General features: G+C 54.4%; 1 protein-coding gene and 1 pseudogene across 2 annotated transcripts; both read left to right on the top strand.

The window, feature by feature from the left end:
* Nucleotides 1-27,968, top strand: RAB40C (RAB40C, member RAS oncogene family). Of its 2 annotated transcripts, none has more exons than XM_065892547.1 (6): nucleotides 1-142; nucleotides 16,912-16,972; nucleotides 17,456-17,516; nucleotides 26,572-26,649; nucleotides 26,991-27,156; nucleotides 27,688-27,968. In XM_065892547.1, the coding sequence occupies exons 1-6, from the start codon at nucleotides 1-3 to the stop codon at nucleotides 27,966-27,968; spliced, it is 789 nt and encodes a 262-aa protein (XP_065748619.1). The 2 variants fall into 2 exon arrangements, with proteins under 2 accessions (XP_065748619.1, XP_065748618.1); XM_065892546.1 differs by having other exon boundaries at nucleotides 26,934-27,156.
* Nucleotides 21,270-23,494, top strand: LOC136135015 (protein TFG-like; annotated as a pseudogene).
* Nucleotides 27,969-27,998: the final 30 nt, after the last annotated feature.

The raw sequence follows: 27,998 nt of genomic DNA, 5'->3' as shown, positions 1-27,998 counted from the left end.
ATGGGGACGCAGGGCAGCCCGGTCAAGAGCTACGACTACCTGCTCAAGTTCCTGCTGGTGGGCGACAGCGACGTGGGCAAGGGTGAGATCCTGGAGAGCCTGCAGGACGGCGCGGCCGAGTCCCCGTACGCCTACAGTAATGGTAAGGCCGGCCGGCGGGCCGCTGCGCGCACCAGGCGCCGCCCGGCGACCTGCCGTCCGCCTGGTCTCGAGCCGGGGCCGGGCGGGGGCCGGGGGAGCAGCGACCCGAGCTCGCCGAGGCCCTCTGGGGCCCGCAGCGTCTTTGGGGGCGGAGATTTGGCCGCGGGCCTCCAGAGGAAGAAGGGCTTTTCTTTGGTCGCGGGTCCGCACCAGGTGTGCATACCTGGGTGTACTCAAAGGCAAGCCGTTGGCTCAGGGCTCAGAGCATCAATGCCTTGTGCTGGAGGAAGATAACCGTTCCTGACGGAATTAAATGTTCTCTCCAGATTTCTGGATGTGTGGCCAAAATACACAGCAAATACCCGTCACTGGCACCTGCCTGAGCTCTCCTCAGCTTCTGCAGTTGAAGGGGCTAATGCGGCCCTGTGGCCGGTACCCCTGCCCTGCGGCCCCTCCCAGGCTCACGGGCCCTCCCTCCCCGAGGACCTTCGTGCTCCTGGCTGGGCTGTCTTTCCTGACGAATTCTGCTTCTTGGCGTCCTCATTCTGCACACCCTTTGTGGCTTTGTGTCTTGGGCTGTTGTCGGTCCCGCCTGACCACCGCGAGCGGCGACTGTTTGCTAAACTGCTTGCCTGTAGCGGCCGAGAGTGTGGGCGCTGCTTTCCCACCCTTTCGTTTTAGGACTCGTTAGGGTCGTGGGGTTACCTGGGCTGGCCGAGCACCCTTCCTGCTGGGGGCTGTGCCGCCTCCCCGAGCACATGCTCCCAGCCCCAGCGAAGGACAGGAAAGCAGGGCCCTGGGTTCGTTTTAGGGGCGGGAGGGAAAGCAGGAGGTCTCCGGGGCTGAGCCAGCCCCTTCGCCACCACTGCCAGGTGTTCCTCCAGATGCAGATGGTGGGCGCTTGAGTTGCCTCCCCAGAGGTGCTGTTGCTTCCCGGAGCCCCGCGCCCAGGAAGCTGGCAGTGTGTGTCCGGCAGAGCATGAGGGCCTAGGCTCCATCAGGGCGGCAGCGGTTTCCCAGGACGTGATCACTGCTTCCGAGGGTCCTCTAGCCGGGTGCAGCGAGTGCTTGGGGACACACAGCCACAGGTGGAGAGGGGGACCCGCCTCCTGTCACCGCTGTCAGGGAGTGATGTGTTGCCGCACTTCCTGTGACACGTTGACCGAAGCAGGGCTGAGGCCTGCCTGAGGTGGTGGAGACGGAGGGACTCACAATGACCTGGGCCAGCGGGACGGCCGTCTGCCAGACCGGTGAGGAGAGCCCCCTCTTAGACAGTCCTTTCGGTCAGGGCATCAGCTCGCTCCCCTCGGGAGCTCTGATTTCCTTTCTCTTAATACCCAGTAGTGGTCTGAGGGGAGGGGTCTGTGCCCGCTTCAGGACTTGGCAGCGGTGGCGGCGGCGGCGTTGTCAAGGCTCCTGAGGGCCGGCCGCTGGCTAGTTAGGCTCAGAGCATGGGCAGCAGGAGTCTGCATGGTGGAAGCTGGCTGGAGGGAGGGCCAGGCTCTGGAAGCAGCTTCTCCCCAGGGCAGCGCCAGACTCTGCTCCATGCTGGTGGGCCCTTGGGGCGCCAGGCTAGTGTTGGCACAGAGGCAGCATTCCGGGTGCGCCCTGGAGCTCGGGAAGTGTTCTGCTGCCATGCTTGGGCCCTTCCCACTCTACCGAGGGCGGTGAACAGCCTCGGTTAAGGCAATTCCATTCTCCGTACCCTGGTTCCCAAGAGTCTTCACATGGAGGGTTGGGGGCCTACAGGAAAACACATCGTGGTTGATGTGCCCACGTCCTGGAAGGCTAGAGAGTGGGCATAACTCCATCCTCACTGTCCACTCCTCGGGGTCAGTGTTGGTGGGAGCTCGCCTCCTTTGAGCCCAGGGCGTGGGGGAAGGAAGGAAGGAAGGAGGTCTGATGGCCAGAGGATCAACGTGACTGTGACGGGTGTGCACAAAGCATGGCCAGTGTGGAGGTCTTCCCTGAACCTGTGGGGCCTGCTGGCTGTTTCTGTTTCTGGGACCCAGCGATGCTGTGTGCCTGCGCCCCAGCGTGCCAGTGCGTCACCATGTCCCTGGACAGTTCCAGGTGTTTCTCTGGCTGGAAGTTGGTTTCTGTCCTCAGTGAAGATCTAAGGGAAACTGCATCTTCAGACGCTCTCGTGCTGGACTGTGCACGCCTGGTGTTTTCTCCACTGCTTTGTCCCCAGTGCGAGCTTGAGAGCTGCACACAGGAGGTGCAGGGAGCAGCTTGGTGTGGCACCCCTGTGCTGATGGTCACCACGCAACCCCTCCCAGTCCCTTCTCTTTCTCTGTGCTTGCCTGGGTGCCGGTGTCTGGATCTCACCCATTTTTCTGGGTGGTTTTTTTGGGTTTGCCTTTCCTCTGGGAGGTGCGAGGTTCTGAGGTGAGGTGTGGGCCCAAATGTGATGTGTGCCAGGCACTCCTCATCCTTTCCTCCCCACCACCCTGGATGAGACACCAGTATCCTCCCATTTTATGGGTGAAGAACCGAGGCTCAGGCAGCGCTGGGCAGCTGGGCGCTGAGCTCCCCCAGTTAAAGTCTGGCTGCCAGGAGCCCGGCACTGTGGTTGCGGGGGTGATCCCTTCTCACCACTCACTCTTGGGCCCTTACCCTCGCCTCCACCCTGGGCCTGGGCCTGGCTCCTCTCTCTGATGACCACAACCCTCCCCTCCAGTGCTTCCTGTCCTCAGTGCATCCCAAGCTGAGCTCTTTCTTTTCTCCCTGCACTTTCTTGCCCTCCTGGCATCTCTGTCCCAGGTCCTGGGGCCCCTCCCTCTGCTCTGGGGCCTGGGACCAGGCACCAAGGCCCATTTGTTCTAACTTCACTGCAGTGCTCCTGCTCTGCCTGCCTCTCTCCTGGGTGTGCCAGCAGAGCAGAGTCCCAAGAGTGCCCAGGGTCAGCCACTAACCCGGACAGCAAACCACCAGTTTCCAGAGAAGTTTCTGGAAGCCAGACAGGGTCACACGTAGACCCATCTGCACACCTGGCGAGATTCCTCTAGTCTGCCCCTTTGTGGGAGGTACTCACATGCTACATGTGGTGTAAAGACCAACCTACCCTACCCAAGAGGATGGCAGGCTTTGAGGGATGGATTTTGGTACCTGCTTTGGATTATGCTAGTTACGTTGATTTGTAATTTGGGTAGGCATGGCTTTTGCTAGATTTTCAGGTAATAGTTAAGTGTGTAGCTAGAATATTTTCAGTTTTAGAAAGCCTTTCCCCAGCTTTCAGCACATGCCGTAAGTTTGAGCAGAGGACAGCGAAGGCTTCAGTGGCAGGCGCGGGCAGCGCAGAGCTGGTCTCCCTCGAGGGGTTGCGTGGTCCTAGCAACACTGCTGTGTTGTGTCGTGCACACATGATATCATTGTTTCCATCAGCAAGAGTGTTTGTGGCTTGGATGATGAACCAGGTAGAAGTGTGTTTCAGGAAGGAAATCCTAAGAGGGGGTGGGGAAGCAGGTGGGAAGGGTCCTGGGGCACTTTTGGCTCCTGTTCCCTTTGAATTGGAATTGGCAAGGTGCATGGTGGCTGGTCCGTGAAGAGCTGGCCACTTACCTGGTCTGGGCCTGGGCGGGGGAGGAGGAGGAGGAGGCAGGGTTGCAGCCAGGCCGGGGAGCGGGGAGTATCTAGTGTGGGGACACGCCGCTTACAGGGTGTCGTGGGGCCCGGGGCCACATCAGTCAGGACGTCGTCCATCAGGCACTTGGAGAAAGTGGGGAAGGTCTCAGTGTCCGGCACCCTTGCTTGGAGTGAGCTGCAAAAGGAATGCGCGAAGGGAGAGAGAGATGGCGGGTAGGCCTGGATTTACTGCCCTGGGCACTCGGGAAAAGGGCGTTGGGACTGAGTGCAGGCATCAGAGACCGAGATGGGGCCGTCTGCGGCAAAACCGGGTCTGCGGGGTCACCCTTAGTGTGGGAAGGTGGGCCGTTTAAGTCCTTTGGGAATGAGCTGGGAAATAAAAGTGAATAAAGTGAACTTGAACTCTGAGGGTAAGGTGGTAACCTAGGTTTTCCGGTCATGACTGGGGTCTGATAGTGACGGACAGACTCCGGTGTCCACAGTGCTGCACGATTTTCTTCTGTGGAGGTCAGAATGTCCAGGACCTCGTTGGCTGTGGACAAATGTCTTTCAGAAGGTAGAGGAGGGACAGGGGAACAGAGGTAACGGGGTAAACTGATGCTGATGGAGGCGGTGGGGCGTGATCAGGCAGCCTCGGCTCTTCACGGCCCTTTGGCTAGAACGCAGAAGAGGGAAGCTGTTCACACAGGAAGAGGGCTGCTTGGCAGACAGGCTTCCAGAATCGTGAGGAGGGAAGGAAAGTGAGGAGGAGTCTAACCAAGGTTTAGCCAAGGAGTGCAGAGGGTGTGGTGTCAGGAGGCCAGCATACAGAGAGGAAGCCCCCATCCCCAGAGAGGAAAAACAGAGTGGAGAAGGCCCGAGCCCTGGACATGGACCGGCTCTCTACAGGCAGCCAGGTGCCAGGTCTGGGCGAGGGAGTCAGTGTCACCCCTGGGCAAAGGTCTTGGCTGGTGATAAACACGTTTGTGAGCCCGGGAGGCCACCCGGTGTGTTCTGTGAATCGGAGCACAGCACTGTGGTCCCTGGGGTTGGGCAGATGCGCTGGGACTGAAGCGGTTCTTGAGGGAGTAAGCTGAGCTGTCGCCGGCCTGCACCTTCCCGGGCAGTGGTTGTCCATCACCTGGGCAGAGGTAGGGTGGGTGCCTACAGATGAGGTCTGTTGCGACATCTTGCTGGGAGGGCTGATAACAGGGACATAAGATGCTTTGTGCAGCCTTGGAACACGGAGATATCTAACAGGGTGCTGAGGGTCTGTGTTTAGGTCCAGAAGCCACCACGGAGGATTTGGGAGCTCCAACTCGGCAGCAGCGTTGCCTGGCCACTTTGCCCACCTGCTGCTGTTGGCCATTGCCTCCTAAGCCCTGGGCTGGTGTGGCTTATAGCAGTCCCCTAGTTTTAGCCAGTTGTTTTGCATTGATCTCTGCTTTCCCTTGTTTAGGCCTCTCTCTCTTCCTGGGTCCGATGTTGTTGGTCCTCAAACTGCTGGAGTGTGTTGGGAGCTGAGTCTGATTTTCCTGCTGATGTAGTTGGGGCAGGAGAAGGTGTGTCCCTGAGCACGGGCTCCGGTGCGGCATGGCCGGCAGAGGCCCCTTTCAGCGCGGCCCATGCTCACTGGCTCACACATGCACAGGCACACGCATGTGCAGGCACACACATGCGCACAGTTTTGCGCACACGGCTTGGGTCCCAGTCGGCAGCGATGAGGCCCCTCAACAGGTAGGAACAGCTTGATTGTGTTGTCATTGCTGGGAGTATCTTCCATACTTCAAGTCACTTGGCAACACGTAGACCCTTCAGAGAGGAGGTCCTGGTGAAGAATACATGGAAGATGTTTAACCTTAAAATCCAGCAGGATGGAACATTCACCCAGGAGCTCCTCATAGAGCAAGTCTGATGGCGCTTGCCATCTTGCCGGGGGACTCAGCAGCCTGTGTCCGAAGCTGTGAGACACTTCCCTTTCCACCAAGTGATCAAGAGCCTATCCTAGGGAACATAAGGGGACACAAGTGGAGAAAAGCAAGGCTTTTTTTTTTTTTTTGCGGTACACGGGCCTCTCACTGTTGTGGCCTCTCCCGCTGCAGAGCACAGGCTCTGGATGTGCAGGCTCATTGGCCATGGCTCACGGGCCCAGCCGCTCCGCGGCATGTGGGATCTTCCCAGACCGGGGCACGAACCCGTGTCCCCTGCATTGGCAGGCTCAACCACTGTGCCACCAGGGAAGCCCTTTTTTTTTTTTTTTTTTTTTTAATAAAAATGAAAAACTTGAAGCAGCCCAGGGGTCTGGCAGGGGACATATGGTATATCTGTAGAGTGAGATATTATAGGGCCTTTAAAAATGCTGGTTTGGAACAATATTTAATGAATATTCAATGATATGGGGAAATCTCTCTGTTATCTTGTTAAGTGGGGAAAAAAAGCATGTCAAATTACATAGTGTATAAATGTATGTAAGATGAAGAACAGAATCGTCGAGTGAAATCTAGGAGAATGTTAATGGTAACCTTTGAGTTTTGGGGTTATGAGTAGTTGTGTTTGTGTGTTTTTATAATGTTCCGTGTTTCGCCAGGTGTTGTGTGCGAAGTGTGCTTGCTTTTTATGGACGGCAGAAAGCTTTTGCTTTGGTTTGGTCTGGTGTGGTTTTTAAGCATTGAGGAAACCAGCCCACAAACCGCCCTCAAGCTGCTCCCCATCCCATGTGCCAGCATACAAGGACGTCTTGAATTGTATGAGGTGCCTCTGTGTCCTCTCTGTTCCTGAGCAGCCCTGGCGGCAGGCTGGCACATGCACCCGTCGTGCCGACCCGTCTGGAGAAGGGCAGGTGCTGGAGCCAGCAGATCGTCCTTGTCCGTAGAACGTCCGCGTGGTCAGCACATTAAATGTGATTCTCTCGTGCCCTTTCGGGTCCCCACTGGCCTGCTTCTTGTGCCTCTATGTTCCTTTTGCCAGCACTTCCTGTAAGTGGAACCATACAGCACAGCCTTTCTCATCTGCTCCTTCAGCTCAGCAAGTCCATTCACATTCGCATACTGCAGTGAGTGCCGTCCTATCCCTGGTGGCACTCCTGTGCACGCAGGCACCCGGTTTGTTTGTCCATTTACCTATCAGTACGGTTTGGGTTTCCTGATTTTGGCTACTGTGAATGATGCTGCTATGAACATTCTTGTACAAATCCTTTAAAATTAAAAAAAATATTTTTTTTGTGGTGAAATACACATTTATCATGTTGGCCCTTTTGTAAGTGTCTGGTTCAGTGACATGAGACATTCAAATGCACAAATCCTCATGTGTACGTGTCTCTGGGAATGGGGTTGCTGGCCATGTGTGTGTCTGCTTCCCGTACAGGGAGTGGTCAGACTGGGTCCTGAAGTGACCTTTCATTTTGAGTCCCTACCGGCAACACGTAGAGTTCTGTGGCTCTACATCTTGGCCAGCCTCGGCTGTTGTCAGCCTCTTTCCCTTTTAATCAGCTTTATTGAGGTGTAATTTATGTAACCCAGAACCTGTATCTATGTAAGGCCTGCAGTTCAGTGGCTGTGCTGACAGGTGCACTCACCTGAGAAGCCATCACCTCCCTCCACTCTTTGCAGACTACACCCCCTACCCCAGACCTGGCCACCGCTGACCTTTACATCACAGACTGGTTTGCATTTCTGGTGTTTTCCTATGAGCGGAACCACACGGTGTATAGTTGTGTGTGGCTTCTTTCTTTCCCCGTGTCGTGTGGGTTTTGGCCACGTCGCTGTGTGTAGTTGTGGTTCATGCCTCCTTTGTGTGCAGCGTTCCACGCGTGAGGACGGCAGTGTATTCATCTACTCTGCACATGGGCTTTGGGAGACTTTCCGTGTTTGGGTCACTCTGAGTAGTGCTGCTGTGAAAATTCTCACACGTGTTTTTGGTGAGTGAGTGTCTGTGTTTCTGTATGGGAAGCAGTGAGGGGTGGGATTGCTGGGCTGCAGGTGCAGCCTTAGTAGATACCACCCAGTGGTCCAGAGCAGTTAAGCAGTTTCTATCCCATCAGGAGGGTATGAGAGTTGTGTTCGCTCTATATCCTGCTTCCGTCCTCGCCATGCTGAGGGCCATACAGCATTCCATCCTGTGGATCACCTCCTGTTAAATCCTCCCAGTGGGTGGATTTTTAGCCTGTATTGAGTCTGTTTATAATAGAAAACGATGCTGAGGTGAATACCGTCGGTTACTGGTACCCTGGGACGTTCCCTCTCTGTTGCTGCTGTACCTCGTCATCTTACTGTTCTGTAGGTGTAGTGATCAGTCACAGTGTAGGACCACGGTCCCTGTTCCTTTGCTGGCTGTGAACAGAGGGCTGTCCCAGCTTCTCAGGGTCACCTGCACTCTTCACCATGTTCCCCTCCTCCACCTTCAAAGCCAGGTCAGCCCTCCTTGCGTCTCATCTGTCAGACTCGCCGGCAAAGGGTCCCCACTCTGAGGGCTCCAGATGACATTGGGCCCACCCGGGTAACCAAGGGTCCTCTCCCTTCTTGAGACCCATAACCCATCACATCTGCAAAGCCCCTCTGCCCTGTGGGAAGCATGTCCCCAGGTTCCAGGGACTAGGACTCTCCCACCACAGCCTGATGAAAGGTTCTTTTTGTTATTTTGTGTTGGTAGGGTTTTACAGGCTGGTCGGAGGAGTGCACATTTGCATTTCTGCGAGATGCTGCCAGGATTAGTTAACTGCTGTGGACTGAACATGTGTCCCCCCAAATTCACACACTTACACCTGACTTTCAAGTGGTGGTCTTAGGAGGTGGGGCCTTCAGGAGGTGATCAGGTCAGGAGGGCGCGTTATTGTCCTTGTAAAAGAGACCCTGGAGAGTTCCCTCACCCCCTCTGCCCCTGAGGACACAGCGGGAAGCCGCCCCACCAGGCACAGAATCTGCAGCCACTGTGGTCTTGGACTCCCAGTCTCCAGACAGTGGGAGATAAATGTCTGCTGTTTGGAAGTCCCAGTCTGTGGAATTCAACCCAACCAAGAAATACCACAAACTGAGTGGCCTAAAACAGCACCTACTTATTAGCGCCCAGCTCCTGCGGGTCAGGAATCTGGGCATGGCTTGGCCGGGCCTCACAGGGCCTCTGTCTCTCACAGGCTGTGCTCAGGTGTGGGCTGGGGCGGAATCCCTTCTGAGCTTATGTGGTTGTTGGCAGCAGCTGGCCACCCTCCTTCCTGGCCATGGGCCTCTCCCCGGCACGGCTTGCTTCACGGAGCAGCAGGGCAGTCCCGTGCAATGTGATCACGGAGGGGACGTCGTCACTCAGCCCTATTCCAAGGGTCAGAAGCCAGTCTCAGATCCCACTACCCTCGGGAGGGGCATGTTTGGGGTGGGAGTGCCGGGAGGCGGGACCTGTGCCCACCTGCTAGTGCCCACACACTGTTCTGAGACCCTCCTCTGTCTCCACGCACACCGTGGTGCGAGGTGTGTGGCCTTGACAGAGGCCTGTGCTGTGGCCTCCCCCTTGGGAGGATGCATAAAGGATGGTCAGGCATGTCCAGGAGGACCGCTTAGCCTAGGGCTGCCTGCACGGCAGTGTGTGGGTCCCAGACACTCCTGTGTGTCTGCCTGTGTCACTGGAAGTTTTTTCTCGTTCCAAGAGGACCTAGACATTTTTTTGTTTTTGTCTGTCTCTGGGAACTTGGCGAGACCTTATTTTCCCTCCCTAAGGAGTAACACTAAGAACAGCGGCTGCCTGTCTTGAGTTTGGGAGCAGCGCCCTGACGCTGTGCGTTGGCTTCGTGTTGGAAATGCATGGGGAGCCTGACTGGGTCCAGGAGGCGAGGTCTGGGAGCTCTACTGGAAGACCAACTCCTCCAGCGTGGGGACTGAGCTGCGTCTGCAGCGCCCCCGTGAAACCGCGGGCTCCCCTGCTGCCTGCAAGGGCGTGTGCTTGGGGCCACGCTGCCCGGGAGCTGCGTGCCAGTTTCAGGTGCTGGATTTAATACTGCAGAGGAAGGCATTGATTAACATTTTCTCTTTCATTCCTAACTCAGTCTTTTATCACTCAGTTTTTGTTCTTTGTTATGAATTTTTAACAAGTTGTCTTGTGGCTTTTCATGTTGTTGGAAAGTAGCTGGATGGTTAGGCACTTAGTGTTGACTGAACAGACATAAAGACAGAAGAGAGGTTGGGGGATGTGCTGTGTGGTGGGATGTCCCTCCTTGCCATTCCCTGCAGGTGGGTCTGAGTTGAGCCTGGACAGGTATGTGGGAAATGCCTCCACCCAGGGTCACTCAGGCTGTGCCTAGTGGTCTTCATTCTCACTGGCTCCTGCTCCCTAGGAGTGATGGACAACTAGGCTTTGAAACATCTGCAGTCTTGGTTTGTACACACAAGCTGAAGCTGCGAACTAACTTGGTTTGTTCCCTTTGCCCTGATTACCTTGTAATTTCCTAGGGGTGGAGTGAAGATGAATTTTCTAGGGGTCTTTTGTTCTGAGTTGATGCCAACAGATGTGGAAAGTGTGACTCCTGAGGGAGGACCAGCCATGCGGGAGAAAAGGTGCCCAAGGAACGTGGCTTCTGCACCAGGTCAGGTTGTCCTTGACAGGCTGGAGCCGTGGCTGTGGATGCCCCACTCAGATGGAAACACCCCATGCCCGAATGTGGGAGGCTGCAAAGACAGGGGTGTGTCCTGCTGGTCAGTGCCACCCAGCGCTCAGCCTTCCTCCTGTGTGTCACTGTCTCAGGGGGCCTGTGGGGGTGCCCGGTAGACTCCCCAAATCACTAGGATGTGAGCAGCTGTCAAGATGAGACTTGAGGAATTCCCTGGTGACTCAGTGGTTAAGAATCCACCTGCCAATGCAGGGTTCGAGCCCTGGTCCGGGAAGATCCCACATGCTGCGGAGCAACTAAGCCCATGCGCCGCAACTACTGAACCTGCGCTCTAGAGCCCATGAGTCACAACTGCTGAGCCCACGTGCCACAACTCCTGAAGCCCGCACGCCTAGAGCCCGTGCTCCGCAGCAAGAGAAACCACTGCAATGAAAAACCTGCACACCACAATGAAGAGTAGCCCCCGTTCTCCGCAACTAGAGAAAGCCTGCACACAGCAACGAAGACCCAACACAGCCAAACAAACTAAATAAATAAATAAAAGAAAGAAAATATTTGTTAAAAATCTTTTTAAAAAAAGATGAAACTTGAGTGACCTTTTTGGTAGCCTTCTTCCTTCTGCCTCCCCCGTCTCTTGAGTCTGTGCTCTGAAGCACCTCTTGCACAGGCGGCAGCATCAGCAGCCAGGCAGTTACAGTGCTCCTGCCTCTCCAGCCTGTCACGTTTTCCCAGAGCTGGTGAGCTGCTTGGTGCTTAGCTCCTCCCTGCTGGGTGCAAGGCCAGCGATGCAGAAATGGGGTAGGAGGCCAGCAGGACCAGTGCTCTGCAGCATCCCCTTTACTGTCCTGAAAAGGAGTGAAGTTAGTAGATCATCTGTTCTACCCACACTAGGAACTAAAACACACACATACGTATACATACTTCGGTAATGTAAAGGAGGAAGAAAGGGGTGCAGTGGGATGTCGTAAGATCGTTTGTGGTTAAGCAAGTCAGTGCTTGGGGACAGTTGTACTAGATGCTGAGAAAGTGACGAGGAAAATGTACCTGATATAGGTATTACTGTGGGTGATGTGATTTTTTTTCCAAAATGGTGAACAATTCTCGTTAAAATTCTGAACAAACAAGACACAGTCTCCTGTGATTCACAAGGTGGAAGCATCCCTGCAAAACGTGGTGTGAGGGTGGGGCCCACACGTTGTGCGGGGCGGGTCAGGGTCTCGGCACAGAGTGAGAGCCACCGGTGCTGCGCCGTGAATACCCAGCCGGTAGGGACACGTCGGTGGGAATCTGAATGCTCAGGCTGCAGGCCCTGGCCGGGTGCTGCCCGAGACAGCTGGGTGCCTTGTGGACAGTAGAAGTTTAAAAAGCCTCTTGTGTCAAGTGAATTGCACTCCTTTCAGAAACCCCATGAAACAGTAGGAAGACCTTCTTAACAACTCGTGAACACCTCAGGTGACAGGGGCTGACGGTCTGGGAGGGGCAGAGAGCTGAAGCCTGGGCTGTGAGGAGCCAGCAGGGACCCCCGAGCCAGGGGCCAAGTGGCTGCGCAGCCCCCAGTGGGGACACAGGAGGTCTACTCTGGCCCCTGGTGGCCTCCGAGCCCTGTGTCCATCAAGGGAGTGTCTACAGTCCTAGAGCCTGAGGCCTGGTCACCTGGGAACCCCTCCTCGTGTGTGAGGTGCCCCCGCCCCCTTGCGCACCGGGCAGCTGCCCCAGCTCCTGAGAGCTGGTTTGTGTTCTCAGCAGTCATGCCTGTGCTGTACAAGGTGTTAGATGCTTTCCGTGAAACCTCTGTTCCTCACGTTCTCAAGCACGGGTGGGGTGAGGTGAGGGAGAGGTGATGGAAGTTCTGCAACAGCAGATACTGAGACCTAAGAGCTGTCAGAGCTGGTTCAGCCGTGGAGTCTGGCTGGCACCATCCTTGCCCACAGGAGGTGCTGCCTCTTCGGGCAGGCCTCCCTTTGGACTTGCTTTGTCAGTATTTTCTATGAATTTATAAAGCACACCGTACATTTTTATCCAGATTTGGGAGGTGGGCAGGTGAGAGGCAGAGCAAGCGTGAAAAATATACGTGAGTTTTTTTGTTTTGTTTTTTTTTATTTTTTGGCTGCACCGCACAGCATGTGGGATCTCATCAGTTCCCCCACCAGGGATCAAACCCTCGCCCCCTGAAGCAGAAGTACAGGGTCCTAACCACTGGACCATCAGGGAAGTCCCCTACTTGAGTTGTTGTTTTTTTTTTTTGCAGTACGCAGGCCTCTCACTGTTGTGGCCTCTCCCGTTGCGGAGCACAGGCTCCGGACGCGCAGGCTCAGCGGCCATGGCTCATGGGCCTAGCTGCTCCGCGGCATGTGGGATCTTCCCGGACCGGGGCACGAACCTGTGTCCCCTGCATCAGCAGGCGGACTCTCAACCACTGTGCCACCAGGGAAGCCCCCTACTTGAGATTTTTTTTACCTCTGAGGGAGCATGTCAGCCTGAGGGCTGTCCGTGTTTTCTGCACGGCCAGCTCCCCGGCCATTCTCAGCTGGACACTGCCGTCTGCTGTGGGGACCTGCCGTCCACTGCCCTCAGTCCCCTCACAAGGCTGCTCAGCCTTTCTGGGGGTGCCAGTGCCGTGCTGTAGGGAGGGCTCCTGGGCGGGAGTCTCACTGGTTTAGTGGCCCATTCCCTGGGAACCCTGTTCTCCGGGAGCCCTCTGACCCAGCTGGTGGACTGTGGGAGGTGCGGGGGGGCGTGCTGGGAGGAGAGCAGAGCTGATCCCTCATGGTGCCTGCTCCTGGCTCTGAGTGCCTGTCCCCACAGGTCTCTCTTGGACATTTGGCAGAGCTTTGAGCAGAGCCCCTGGAGGGTGGGGACTGGTCATCCTTTCTGAAGTTGAAGTCGTGAGTAAGGGGTCGGTTGGGCGCAGGCGGTGGGTGGGCAAGGTGCCCAGCTGTGCAAGCCTCACGGTGTGCAGAGGCTGGCCTCCTCCCCAGAGGCGGGCAAGGGCAGCAGCCCCGCTCCCTGTGCCCTGCTTCCTCCTGGGCCCTTCCTGGGCGCCCGCTCCTTCCTGCAGCTCCAGGCTGGGCCTTTGGGCCATGGTGCCACCTCGATCGGGGTCCTTTCATGGGGGCTGCCCTTGGCAGAGGATGTCCAGTCCCCATGGCCAGAACCTGTTGGGCTGGTCCAGCACATGGAGGTGACATTGCGTAGAGGATGGGCATCCCCATCCACAGCCTTCCTGGAGGTTGCGGTTTCCAACACTGTCCTCATGGGGCCCAGCTCTCACAGCAGCTGTAGAGCCAGGACTGAAAGGAGGGTGTCCTGGGCCAAATCTGAGCTTCCTGTTTGACAGAGAATTCCAAGAGTTTCCACCCAAAGAAGTGGGTTATCAGCAGACAATTGGGGGGAGGGGTGGATGCAGAGGAAGGACAGTGGAGACGGGCCTGAGTTCTATTCCTCCCTGAAGAGTGTTTCTTTAGCTTGAGAATATGTGCAGGAGAATCTTCTTTCACTTAAAAAAAAAAAATGTGGCAAAATATACACAACATAAAATTTACCATTTTAAATATTTTTGGGTGTATAGTTCAGTGGCACCCCCATCAGCTCCAGAACTTTCTTATCTTCCCAACTGAAACTGTCCCCACTAAGCACTAACTCCCCACCCCCTCCTCCAGCCCCTGGCGACCTCTATCTACTTCTGTCTCTGAATCTGATGCTCTAGGGCCCTCGTAGAAGGGATCATACAGGATTTGCCCTTTTGTGTAGGGCTTATTTTACCAAGCATAATGTCTTTAAGGTTCATCCATGTTGTAGCATGTGTCAGACTTTCCCTCCTTTTTATTTTTTTATTATTTTTAAAAATTATTTTTATTTTTGGCTGCATTGGGTCTTCGTTGCTGTGCACGGGCTTCCTCTAGTTGCATCAAGTGGGGTCCACTCTTTGTTGTGGCGCATGGGCTTCTCATTGCAGCGTGCGGGCTTCTCATTGCAGTGGCTTCTCTTGTTGCAGAGCACAGGCTCTAGGAGCGTGGGCTTCAGTAGTTGCAGCACTCGGGCTCGGTAGTTGCAGCATGCGGGCCCTAGAGTGCACGGGCTTCAGTAGGTGCAGCGTGTGGGTTCTAGGGTGCGTGGGCTTCAGTAGTTGTGGTGCGCAGGCTCTAGAGCGTGGGCTCAGTAGTTGTGGTGCACAGGCTCAGTAGTTGTGGCACACAGACTTAGTTGCTCTGCGGCATGTGGGATCTTCCCAGACCAGGGATCAAACCCATGTTCCCCCTGCATTGGCAAGCAGATGCTTAACCACTGTGCCACCAGGGAAGTCCCTTTCCTTCCTTTTTTTTTTTTTGCGGTACACGGGCCTCTCACTGTTGTGCCTCTCCCATTGCGGAGCACAGGCTCCGGACTCGCAGGCTCAGCGGCCATGGCTCATGGGCCTAGACGCTCCGCGGCATGTGGGATCTTCCCAGACCCGGTCACAAACCCGTGTCCCCTGCATCGGCAGGAGGACTCTCAACCAATGCACCACCAGGGAAGCCCCCTTTCCTTCCTTTTTAAGGTGGAATAATATTTTGTTGTACAGATGGACTTCATCCATCTTTGGACGCTTGGGTTGCGCCCACCTTTTGACTATTGTGAATAATACTGCAGTGAACGTGGATGTGCAAATATATACATGTTCGATTTCCTGCTTTCACTTCTTTGCGGTATAAACCTGAAGTGGAATTTCTGCATTACGTGGTAATTCTGTGTTTAATTCTCTGAGGAAATGCTATACTGTTTTCCACGGTGTCTGTACCATTTTCCATTCCCACCAGCAGTGCACAAAGGTTCCAATTTCTCCACATCCTCACCAATGCTGCTTACTTTCTGGGTTTTTGATAATAACCATCTAGTGGGTGTGACGTGGTATCTCATGTGGTTTTTTCTTTATTTTAATTATGTTTTTGGCTGCATCAGGTCTTCATCGTTGGTTCTTCATTGCTGCACACAGGGTCTCTCCAGTTGAGGCAAGCGGGGGCTACTCTTCGTTGTGGTGCAGGGCTTCTCATTGCGGTGGCTTCTCTTGTTTCGGAGCTTGGGCTCTAGGTGCGTGGGCTTCGGTACTTGCAACACACGGGCTCAGTTGTTGTGGCTTGCGGGCTCTAGAGTGCAGGCTCAGTAGTTGTGTCACACGGGCTTAGTTGCTCTGCAGCATGAGGGATCTTCCAGGGCTCGAACCCGTGTCCCCTGTATTGGCAGGCGGATTCTTAACCACTGTGCCACCAGGGGAGTCCTTCTCATGTGGTTTTGATTTGCATTTCCCTACTGATTAGTGATGTTGAGTATCCTTTCATGTGTTTATTAGCTATTTGCATATCTTCTTTGGAGAAAGTCTTTTGCCCATTTTCTAATTGGATTTTTGTTGTTGTTGAGTGGTAGGATTTCTTCATATTTTCTGAATATCAGTTCCTCATCAGATATGTGATTTGCAAATATTCTCTCCCATTTCGTGGATTGTGTTTTCATTCCGTTGAGTGTCTTTTGATGGGTGGGAGCCAGGTTTTGACACATGGTTAGAAGTTAGCCAGATGGAAGGACGTTGGGGGTAGAGGCTTCACGTGCAGCTCTCTGAGGTTGGCTTTGCACATGCACACACAATGTGTGAGAGCAGTGTCTGCATTAAAAATGCCCATTTCCAAGCCTTCTTAGAGCAAGTGTTGTAAACAGCCAAGAAGCTGATGACATCTTTAAGGTTTAAGGGAGGAGGAGGAAAGACAGCTTTTAGGAAGTTTCCTGATGGCCTATAAGCCAGTTGAAGATCTTACATCTAAAGTAATGCATCCAGCACTGGCCCTGCTCCTACCCACCTTTCTTGGACTGACTTTTTTCGCTTAAAAGTATGAAAAAATAATAAACAAGGATCTACTGTGTAACATAGGAAACTATATTTGATATCTTATATAAATCTGTAATGGAAAAGAATCTGAAAAAGGATAGATAGATATATATAGCTGAATCACTTTGCGGTACACCTGAAACATAATTCAATTATACTTCAATTTTTAAAAGTATAGGGCTTCCCTGGTGGTGCAGTGGTTGAGAGTCCGCCTGTCGATGCAGGGGACATGGGTTCGTGCCCCAGTCTGGGAAGATCCCACATGCCGCGGAGCGGCTGGGCCCGTGAGCCATGGCTGCTGAGCCTGCGCGTCCGGAGCCTGTGCTCCGCAACGGGAAAGACCACAACAATGAGAGGCCCGCGTACCGCAAAAAAAAAAAGTATAAAGAATAAAAACTAAAGACATGGCAAGCAGAGGTTCTCCAGATACCTCTGCAGAGAAATGGCATTTTAGACGTTACTGTACCACTAAATCATGCTCCAAGCACGCTCCCGTTGTCAGTACCTGGGAGCTGCGATGAACCCAAGAACTCAGAAAACCCATTAGCTTTGAGAAGCACACGACGTGGGCTGTTGCTGAGACCAGCTGCCCTCCCTTTGGCCGGTGCCATTGGTACCCGGCTTGGGTCTCTGGGGTGACAGGAGGGTGGCCAGCTGGGGTCACTGGGCTCCCTGGGCTGGAGCCACACTTCTGCTTGGCTTCAGGGACTGGGCGCTGGCCAGGTGCGTCCTTCAGCCACCCTCTGCTTCCTTGCAGGGATCGACTACAAGACTACCACCATTCTGCTGGACGGCCGGCGGGTCAAGCTGGAACTCTGGTGAGTCGGGCTGTGCAGCCAGGGTGCCTGGCTGCCACATTTCAGTTGTGCGGGCCGGGAAGCCAAGCAAAGTGACTCAGGAATCCTTAAGGAGACTGGAAGGCGCCCTGTTTACGTGTCAGTAGGCTAGCTATTGATACCGCCCCTGTATAAACATGGGCTGGAACGTGATGCAGAAACCAGAAGGCCCAGGGCTGCTTGTTCGGGCAGAGCCCAGCTCCCTTTGCCCACAAAGACTCACTTCCACAGGGGCCACAGCCCCTCTCGCCTTGCCCTTTACTGGGCTCCACATTAAGGGCATTTCCAGAACCTCAAAGTTGAGATGTAAATTCCTCCAGGTTTGGGGTTCTCCAGCCCCACAGGGCAGTCTTCTGGGGTGCCCAGGCCCATGGAGGTTGGCCAGCATGTGCAGCAGAGTAGGAGGGGGTCATGCTGTGCATGCTGGGGTCCCACGGGCCGCATCCCCAACCGCCTTTGTTTCAGGGACACATCGGGCCAGGGCAGGTTCTGCACCATCTTCAGGTCCTACTCCAGGGGCGCACAGGTAAGACCAGCGGTGCTGCCGGGGCTGTTCTCCAGAGGGGCCGCTCTCCTCACATGTGCGGTGCTGTCAGACACCACGTGCAGGGTTCTTTCCAAGGAAGTTTTTCGTTTGAACATCAGCCTTCCAACCAGGAGCCCAAACAAGGATGCCCCCGAGTGGAGGGGCCTCAGCCTTCAGAGGGTGCCAGGGCCCCATGAGCTCCTGTGGCCCTTGCTGCCCAGAGCTGCTGCGGGAGGTGTGTGGGAACCCTGTACTGTGGAGAGGTCCCCCATCACCTGGTTCACCGGGGTGACTTCTCCCTGTGCTGAGTGAGGAGGCTGCTGGAGCTCCCAGGGCCAGCCGGTCTGGATCACTCATCAGACTGCGGGACTGGGAGCAGGAGCCGCCGTGGGAGGGGCTGCCACAGGTCCTAAAGGGCAGGGCATTAGCAGGGAGCGGAGATGGGGGCTGTCCCAGGCGGCGCCTGCCCTGGAAGAGCACCTAAGCTGTGGCCTGTGCAGGGGCGAGGGGGCTCACTGGGGGGCCTGGGGACTTGTTCGTCCCTCTCTGTGTCTCCTGGGCTCCCTACGACGGGCTTGCATGCTGACCGGGTCTGTTTGTGATTCAAGGCTGGAAGGAGGGGAAGAAGCAGTTGTGTGAATAGACCAGCTACCCACTCGCTGCTTCAGCTTGAGGGGACTGGATTCAAGACCAGCCCTGTCTGTGCAGGGTGGGGCCATGACCCCTTGGGCTTCTGGAATTGCTGAGGAGAGCCCTCAGTCAGCCCTGTCCAACCATTCTCCCCAGACAGGGTGCTCTGCAAGGGGGCCCATGGGCCTGTGTCAGGACCTCTGGCTGTGTAGAGCCTGTCACCCCTTCAATCTGGCCTGGGGAGTGGGGAGCCCCGGGCGTCCTTTCTGCCTGGTGAGCAGGAATCGATGGTGTCTTCAGGTGACCAGGCTCCCCCTCCTGAGACGCTCAGGGGTGGTGAGAGCGCCTCTCTCCCTGCTGAGGTGTGAATGTGGGTGGAGGACCCTCAGGCTGTGCTCAGAGGCTCCAGACTGCAGTGGTGCTGCCTGTCCGCTGGCTCCACCCCCCAGTGTGTGCCTGGTGTGAGGGGCCACAGAGGTGGTGCTTAACCTGGCAGTTCCACCTGGAGCAGCTGGTGCTGGGTGGTCAGGGACAGCAGCCCTCAGGTGTGGACGGCACTGGATGTGAGGTTAAGGAAGGACAAGGCCCTCACAGCCGGGCCCTCAGTGGACACACGGGGAGCGCTTGAGCACCAAGGAGTGTGTTCCGTGGGCCACCTTCTGTAGAGGAGGGACCCTGACAATGATTCATACATACAAGGAAGTGAGAAAGCCATGTTCCAAGGGGAGGTGTTCATTATTTCTGGACCATGGGATTACTGATGAGTTCTGTTGTCTTCCCTTTGCTTTTGAATGTTTCCCAGTTTTTTATGGCACACACATTGTTACTTTTTCGATAAAAAAAGAAAATGAAGAGATAAGGGGAGTAGTTACCTTGGGTTATGATAATTGGGCGATTGGGAAATATCAAGGAAGGTCCTGGGAGACTGAAACCTGAACGGGCTCAGATGTCGACTTGCTCGGATGTGAACATGGAGCAGGACAGAAGGGCACGCCTGAGAACCTGGGCATTCGCCAGGGCACGCGCTTTGGGGAAGGGAACACCTTTACCACGTCCACATCCTCTCCAGAGCAATCAGCAGTCAGCGTGCATGTGTCGTTGCTTGCGCTTAATTCTGTGCTAATTCCAGAGGTTCTTGTTGCTTCTGGGCTGGAGGAGCCAGTTGCAGATTCTGAGTGCGCATCTCGGGCCTGGATGGTGGGTGGATAGGTGGTTTTTGGCCGCAAAGCTGACCGTGGGTGCTCCTACCTAAACAGTAGTGCTTCGCCTTTCCTGTTTCCATCCTGCTTGGTTGGTGTTTTCCAGATTTGGCACCAGCATGGCTTTGTGCAGCCCGATGGTGCAGACTGGCATAACTGTCTTCCCAAGTCTTGTTTTTCTTGTCTTGTCACCCTCCTACCCTCGGTTAAGAACAAAGAGGCCTTGCAGATCTCTCAGGGCCCAGGCCACAGAGCCGCCGACCAACCCCTGGCCCTCTCTGTCTTGTGGCCCTTGTTTTCTGTTGCCGAGGTCTGAGGTGGCCACTCGTGGCCCAAGAGGCCCATGCTTCCCGCTCGGGGAGAGCGGTCCCCTGCACCAGTTCCCCCAGGGCTGTGCATGTGGAGGGAGCCAGTGGTGGGCGACGTCCTGTTTAGTTGGGGTTTGGGATCAGCTGGATTAGGACGAGGGGGAGCTCAGTCAGGCACTAGTCTCCTGGAGGGAGGGTTTCAGGTTTCACATGGAGAGTGGTCTGGGTGCCCAGTGAGTGCTGACTAGGACACCAGCCTGCCAGTTGGCCCCGCCTGGGTGGGGCGCGTGTGGATCAACAGCTTTGACGGCTACTCCCCTTGTCAGTGCGCTCGCTGGCTTCTGGGCAGAGCCCATGCATATGAGTGTGGGCAGGTGTGTTCAGCCACAGTCTCTGGTTCCTTGGCAGCTTCACCACACAAATGCATTACTCACTCCAAAACTAACTTAATTAAAAACCGCACCTCTGTGCTTTAGTTGGGGTGGTGATTGCGCAGGTATATATATTTGTCCAAAGTCATCAAACTGTTCATACCTAAAACCTGTGCGTTTTTTGGTGTATAAGCTCAATAAATCACCTTGGCAACAATAAGGGTGCGCGCTCCTAGGCCCAAGCTCCACATCCAGAGATTCTCTCTTACAGCTCGAGTTATATGTATGTACTCAGAGGTTCATCGCTGATGTTTGTAATAAAATTAGGTGCATTACCTGAAACCCAACAGCAGTGCTAGCTGATGAGCCTGGCATGAGGTGCTGGCCGCTGTGGGGGAAGGGCCCTGCGGGTGCCAGGCAGTTTGCACCATGACCCAGTCCGGGTTAGGAAACACCTGGGAGATGCTTGAAAGACAGGTGGTTCCTGGGCGGGTTAAGGGACCAGAGCTTCTATTTATACCCTAGAGTACTTACTAACTTTTAAAAAGCTAAGCAAAAAAAAAGAAAAGAAATATAGTGAGAATCTCTTTGCCCCTCCTCTGGCTCTTTAAGATACACAGCTGATTCTGGAGTCCTTTGAGGGGGTAGTCCTGTTAACCAGGAGCCTCATTTTGGTTTCTCAACTATCCCACCTGTGGTCGACCCTAGGTGTTTTCCCTGCCAAGCCCATGATCACTTTGGTCCCCGTCTGCAGTGTGACCAGCTCTGTGTCCTTCCTCCTGTGACCTCTCTGTCATCACCCTGCCCTGTCAGACTTAGGTGGTGGTTGTTGGTGGTGGGCAGAGGCTGGCGCCAGCCAGGGGGAGCAGCCAAGGGCAAGCTCCTCGACAGCCTCAGGGTGCAGTTGAAGCCTGAACCCAAGAAATGGGCTTCTCCTCATTTGCTTGAGCTTTTAGGCCCGCCCCTCTTCTTTCCCTACCTGCCAGTACTGGCCCGAGCTTTCGCTAGGCTTGGTGGGTCTGTGTGATTGGCCGGGGCCCGTGAGAGCCTGCCAGCAAGATGCGGCAGCCCTGGGGAGGGCAACCAAGTGGGCTGTGACCACAGCCTTCCCCCAATGCCCCAGAGTCCAGCAGTGGCAGCCTCGCACCGATCTGATCAGTGGAGACCTGTGGAGGGGCGGCAGCAGTGACCTGGACAAACCATCTTTCTCTAGACTTTTATACATAGAACATCCTGGAGTCCACCATGATTGGGCAGTTGAATCTGAGTGGGAAGCTAATCATCAAAGCTCAACTTGGGGAGGATATTCAGCGAATTCCCATTCATAATGAAGATAATACTTATGATGAATTAGTGCTAATGATGCAGTGACTCTTCAGAGGAAAACTTCTGAGTAATGATGAAATTACAATAAAATATAAACATGAAGATGGAGATCTTATAACAGTTTTTGATAGTTCTGACCTTTCCTTTGCAATTCAGTGTAGTAGGATACTGAAACCGACATTATTTGTTAACTGCCAACCGACACCCCTTGAATCAAGTCAGGTGAAATACCTTCATTGAGAACAGATGGAACTTCTAAATAAAGTGAATCACTTATTGGATAGCTTGGAACCACCTGGAGAACCAGGACCATCCACGAACATTCCTGAAAATGATACTGTGAATGGTAGGGAAGAAAAGCCTGCTGCTAGAAAAGGACATTAAAAAAAGAAGCCTGCTGGGCTTCCCTAGTGGCACAGTGGTTGAGAGTCCGCCTGCCGATGCAGGGGATGTGGGTTTGTGCCCCGGTCCGGGAAGATCCCACATGCCGCGTAGCAGCTGGGCCCGTGAGCCATGGCCGCTGAGCCTGCGCGTCCGGAGCCTGTGCTCCGCAACGGGAGAGGCTGCAACAGTGAGAGGCCCGCGTACCGCGCAAAAAAAAAAAAAAAGGCCTGCTGCTTCTGATTCTTCTGGAAAACAGGCTACTCAGGTTATGGCAGCAAGTATGTCAGCTTTTGATCCTTTCAAAAACCAAGGTGAGGGACTTCCTTGGTGGTCAAGCGGTTAACACATTATTGCCCAGAGATGTATCAATATGTTTTTAGAGAGTGATATGATTAACATCAGCATGCAAAGTTGTTAGAGCTTAAAATTGATCATGGGTTCATTATACAACTTACGATTGTCGTTATCATTCACATTTTGCTCCGTTAGGTTTTTGTTCCAACCTTGTGTATATTATAAATGTAAAATTTTCAAAAATGATGCATCGCGAAATTTTGAGTGAAGTAGAATATTTCGGTGAATTTTATGCAGATGCTTTCTCTGATTGTCCAAGCGACATATGCCCTAGTGTCTCAGAAGATGGTAGTTCTTCAGAATATAGTCCTGATTCAGACGATGTGAATAGTAGACCAACAAAAGGACAAAAAACTTTAGTGATTGATTCTGATACGGAAAGTGAACATGAAACTCCTTTGCTTCTGCAGAAAAGTGGATCGAAGACAACATTTCTCAAAAATTAGAGGACTTTACAGGTGTGTCAGGTGTAACTATTGAATGTGATAACCCACAAAGTGTTAGTGAAATAGAAGAATTAACTTTTTGGCCGGCCAAACTAAAAATTGCCAGCCACAGGCGTTAAGTTTCTGCAAAAATCCTCCGGTCCATAATGAGTTAAGACTCCATGCTCCCAATGCAGGGGGCCCAGGTTCGATCCCTGGTCGGGAACTAAGAGCCTGCATGCCACAACAAAGATCCTGCATGCCGCAGCTAAGACCCGGCATGGTCAAATAAATAAATTAAATAAATAAATATCTAAGAAGAAAAAGAAAACCAAGGTGAAATCAATAAAAATGTCCTGTCAGCGTTCGGCTTAACAGATGATCAGGTTTCAGGGCCACCCAGTGCTCCTGCAGAAAGAAGACTGTTCAGGAACTCGCAACAGCATTGCTGCCTCCTCTGCAGCTTACCCACCAGGAATTCAGCCACAGCAGCCACCATGTACAGGAGCTCAGACTCAAGCAGGTCAGAGTGAAGGTCAGATGTGCCAGCAGTACCTGCAGCAGGCCGGCCGTGGCACTCAGCAGCCACAGGCACCTCCCAGCCACTACAGCAGAATGGTATTCAGTATTCAGGCTGTATCGGCCAAATGCACCTCAACAGCCTCAGCAGTTCCAGGGACATGGCCAGCAACCAACTTCTCAGGCACCGGCTCCTGCCTTTTCTGGTCAGTCTCAGCAACTTGCCTGCTCACCTGGCTCAGCAGTACCGGGCGATCAGTTACCCACCCTCCATAGACTTTCAGCCCACTAGTTACACTGTGGCCCCTGCCTTACAACCCAGTATGGCTCCAAGCCAACCCAGGTCCTGTCAACCAAGACCAGGTTTCACTCTACCTCCTGGAAGTACCAAGTGGGTCTAATCCTTATGCACATAGCCGTCCTCCCTTCAGTTAGGGCTATACCCAACCTGGACCAGGTTAGCGATAAAGAGGCTCAGTTACACTCCCAAAAGACTCTAATACTACTATTTTAATTCGTACTGAAGTACAGAAATTTAAAAAGCAGAGCATAGGGCTTCCCTGGTGGCGCAGTGGTTGAGAGTCCGCCTGCCGATGCAAGGGACGCGGGTTTCGTGCCTCGGTCCGGGAGGATCCTACGTTCCGCCGAGCGGCTGGGCCCGTGAGCCACGGCCGCTGGGCCTGCACGTCTGGGGCCTGTGCTCCGCAGCGGGAGAGGCCACAGCAGTGAGAGGCCCCTGTACAAAAAAAAAAAAAAAAAGCAGAGCATTTTTTAATGATATCATTATTGCTGTTAATTGAAAGTATAATTTGCTGGGGAAATAAAAGACCAAAATGAAAGGTGTTTTTCCTCCCTTGCTTAAAAGTAGCAGCTTCCTAGTCATTTTGGAACACTACTCTTACATGTGCGCAAAGTGATTGACTTTTCTAGCTTACCTTGTCCAGAGGATATTAAAATGCTAGGTTGGGGACTTCCCTGGTGGTGCAGTGGTTGAGAATCCGCCTGCCAATGCAGGGGACACGGGTTTGAACCTTGGTCCGGGAAGATCCCACGTGCCGCGGAGCAACTAAGCCCGTGCACCAGAACTACTGAGCCTGCGCTCTAGAGCCCAGGAGCCACAACTACTGATGCCCGCACACCTAGAGCCTGTGTTCCGAAACAAGAGAAGCCACCACAATGGGAAGCCTGCACGCCGCAACGAAGAGTAGCCCCTGCTCACCACAACTGGAGAAAGCCCACATGCAGCAACGAAGAGCCAACGCAGCAAAAAATAATAAATTTATTAAAAAATAAATGCTAGGTTGAAGTTCAGCCATCTTACTTGGCTTTTTACTATTAACACGATGTACTAAAGTAGATCCTTATTTTCTTTTTCCCCCCACTGCACGGCATGTGGGGTCTTAGTTCCCTGACCAGAGATTGAACCCATGCCCCCTGCAATGGAAGCGCAGAGTCTTAACCACTGGACCGCCAGGGAAGTCCCCTAAAGTAGATCCCTTTGAGAACACAACTAGATATTATGTATAAAATGTAACATTGATAGGTTAATAAAGATGGTAGAATCCAAAAAATAAAAAAATTAATAACGTTACATAGGAAGCATAAGCAAGAAAGTCAGTCCCCATCCAGCGCTTCCATGTGTGGTCACGTCCGTGGAAACCTTTTCTGTGTGGTGTGTGGAGTGTTGATACTTGTATTTTTTTTAATTAATTTATTCATTTAATTTTTGGCTGCATTGAGTCTTCGCTGCTGCACGCAGGCTTTCTCTAGTTGCAGTGAATGGGGGCTACTCTTTGTTGCAGGGTGCAGGCTTCTCATTGTGGTGACTTCTCTTGTTGCAGAGCACAGGCTCTAGGCGCGCGGGCTTCAGTAGTTGTGGCGCATAGGCTTAGTTGCTCCGCTGCATGTGGGATCTTCCCGGACCAGGGCTCAAACCTGTGTCCCCTGCAATGGCAGGCGGATTCTTAACCACTGTGCCACCAGGGAAGCCCCTATACTTGTATTTTTTTAAAAACTGCCCTGTCTGTAACGTTTGGGATCCGTGTTTGTCACCTTGCAGTCTGTTATGCATGTGATCAGCACAGGTGCTCTCAAGTGAATCCTTACTTTCATTGCCTGCCTGCCTGTCATGGGAGTCTGCACCTCGCTGGACTGCTCAGCAGCCCTGGGGGCCGCATGTTTAGTTTGTTTCCTGATCTTTGTCTTACGAGCGATGCCGTGATGAGCATCTGGCAAAGCTGGTCTTTAGATACGTCCTCAATTATTTCTTAGAAGGGGGTTTCCAAGTTGGAAGGCGGGTGGCTCTACCCCCATCCCAACACCAAGGGAGAGGGCTTTGGTCCCTGTGCCCCCGGGAACAGGATGAATTCCTTGTCAGTGTACTCTGTCGACCACCACAGCAACTGATTCCCCTCCAGGCCTGGCATTCCTCCCTAGCAGGCAGCTCCGCCCTATTCTGCGCAAGACATTCTATCCAGGGAGCAGGAGCCACCAGGATGGGTTAAAGTAATCTCAACCTTTGTCTTAACAGGACCTCATCTTCTGGAATTTGAAGGACATTTTTAAGGGGAAAGGCTTTAAAATTCCTCATTTTGAGATGGAGGGTGCCCTGTTCCTTCCATCTCAGCTGCACTTTTCTCCTCCCCTGTGTGTGATAGAGACGTGGGCTGAAAGAAGACTTCCTGGGATGGGGAGGGGTGTGAGTCCTGCTTGGGGTTGGGTTCTGGCGGAGACTGCTTCAGGGTGGGATGTAAGGCCAGAGACAGGCAGTGGGCTTGGGGGCCACACTCACTTGCTGGAGTTGCCTTCCTGAGGCTTGTGACAGGTCCCTGCTGAGATGTACCAGGCACAGACGACAAGGAGAGCTGGGCAGATGGAGTAATTGGTCTCTAAGGAACGTGACAGGAAAGTCCCTGCAGCACATCCTCTGTGCGGCTTGTGGGGGCAGCTGCCAGAGTGACTGGAGTCCTCAGCAAGTGTGGGTTGGAAAACTCAGAAACACCTCTGCTCGGTGCCCCCCGGGAAGAATGCACTGCTGAGTAGTGTGGTGATACAGCCCCTCACCATACGTGGTCCTTTGTGCACCTGTCTTAGGTCGAGTGACTTTTAAATGATCACAGGGTAATACAACGTGCTTGAAGGAAAGACACTGAAAAAATGCCAGTTCTGCCCCAGCTGAGTCCTCAGGGGGAGGGAGGAGGCAGTATTGAGTCCACGAGATCCCTGACAGTCAGGCAGCCCACACACACAGGCAGCGTCCAGGGCCACAGGGCCAGGCCACGGTGAGGAGACAGGGACAGGGCTAGCTGAACCCTGTGCACAGAGCCTCCCTGAAACGCAAAGAGGAAAGCTCAAAGCACATTTCCCACGATGCCACCTGTTGAGTAAACTGTATGGTCCACCTGACAGCTGTCTGGCTGGTGCCCTAGTGTCCCTGGCTCTGCCTGTGCTGGGAGGGAGCGGTGTAGGGCCAAGCTTGAACCAGACCCCTTCCATCCGGGCGGCCCCTGGGCCTCGTAATGCCCGCGTTTCCCTTGCAGGGGATCCTTCTGGTGTATGACATCACCAACCGCTGGTCCTTCGACGGCATTGACCGGTGGATCAAGGAGATCGATGAGGTAGGTGTGCTCCTGTGGACACCCCCTTCCAGGGTCACCCCCTCCCCAGCATGTGCACTCCCATCCCCCATGAGGAGACTCTGTTACCCCCATTTTCAGCCCCTCCTGTGCCCCGGCTCTGCATCTTCTCATGCACTGACTGCTATGGCACTCTCCCAGTGGGGTCCTGTGCCCCAAGGAGCCCCACCTCATCAGAGAAGCGACAGAGGGCCCCCCCCGGGGGGGCAGCACAGAGAGGGGGCGTCCCACGTTCTTGCCTCTGCTGAGTCCTGTGCGCTACCTAGCACGCACCTGGGGTCCCCCGGATCCTGGTTGGGAACCGGCTGCACCTGGCCTTCAAGCGGCAAGTCCCGACAGAGCAGGCGCGTGCCTACGCGGAGAAGAACTGCATGACCTTCTTCGAGGTCAGCCCACTGTGCAACTTCAATGTCATCGAGTCCTTCACTGAGCTGTCCCGCATCGTGCTTATGCGGCACGGCATGGAGAAGATCTGGAGGCCCAACCGAGGTGAGGAGTGTGCCCAGCGGGGCCGGCTGTGGGGCTGGGGGTGTGGCTCAGGAGGGGCGGGGCCGTGACTGACCTGTCCCACCCCCAGCAGGCGGACAGGTTCCAGGCTCCGCCTCCCAGGCCCTTGGACTCAGCAGTCCCACCAGAACAGAGCTGCCAAGGCGGCCAGGGAAGCTCAGTAGTTGCCCAGGCTGAAGGGCTGGAGGTCTAGCCGCCGAGCCCTGCAGGGTCTCCCAGGGCACCTCTCAGTGTGCCGTGGCTCCGGGGATGAAACGGGAGCAGGGCGTCCAGTGGCTGCTCTCTGCATGCCTGGGGCAGGGGCAGGGTCTGGGGGTGTTCTGGTTCAGGAACCCTGGGAGCTTTGCAGACCTCCCCAATCCCCAGCCCCCTCTAGGCGTCAGTTATGCTTACCTGCTGGCGAGATTGCCACTGGCCACCGAGATCTCCCCGCGCCTCACGCCCACCTGCCCATGGTCTGATCCCCTCCCCACGGTCTGACCCCGCCTCCCATCTTCTGACCCCCACCTGCAGTGTTCAGTCTGCAGGACCTCTGCTGCCGGGCCATCGTTTCCTGCACCCCCGTGCACCTCATCGACAAGCTCCCGCTTCCTGTCACCATCAAGAGCCACCTCAAGTCTTTCTCGATGGCCAATGGCATGAACGCTGTTATGATGCACGGGCGCTCCTACTCACTGGCTACTGGAGCAGGGGGCGGCGGCAGCAAGGGCAACAGCCTCAAGCGGTCCAAGTCCATCCGACCACCCCAGAGCCCACCCCAGAACTGCTCGCGGAGCAACTGCAAGATCTCCTAGCTCGGCAGGCTGTGCCCCATCCAGATGCAC

The sequence above is a fragment of the Phocoena phocoena genome, chromosome 15, assembly GCF_963924675.1.
Source record: "Phocoena phocoena chromosome 15, mPhoPho1.1, whole genome shotgun sequence".
Lineage (NCBI taxonomy): Eukaryota > Metazoa > Chordata > Mammalia > Artiodactyla > Phocoenidae > Phocoena > Phocoena phocoena.
The sequence above is the reverse complement of the archived record's forward strand: the minus strand, read 5'-3'. Positions and strand labels throughout refer to the sequence as shown.

What these genes read in the sequence shown, in the direction of transcription:
- RAB40C (XM_065892546.1), top strand. Translation starts at nt 1, where the DNA reads ATGGGGACGCAGGGCAGCCCGGTCAAGAGCTACGACTACCTGCTCAAG. An exon ending in CCCGTACGCCTACAGTAATG is followed by an intron (nt 143 to 16,911) that starts GTAAGGCCGGCC and finishes GCTTCCTTGCAG; the next exon opens with GGATCGACTACAAGACTACC. An exon ending in GATCTGGAGGCCCAACCGAG is followed by an intron (nt 27,157 to 27,687) that starts GTGAGGAGTGTG and finishes CCCCACCTGCAG; the next exon opens with TGTTCAGTCTGCAGGACCTC.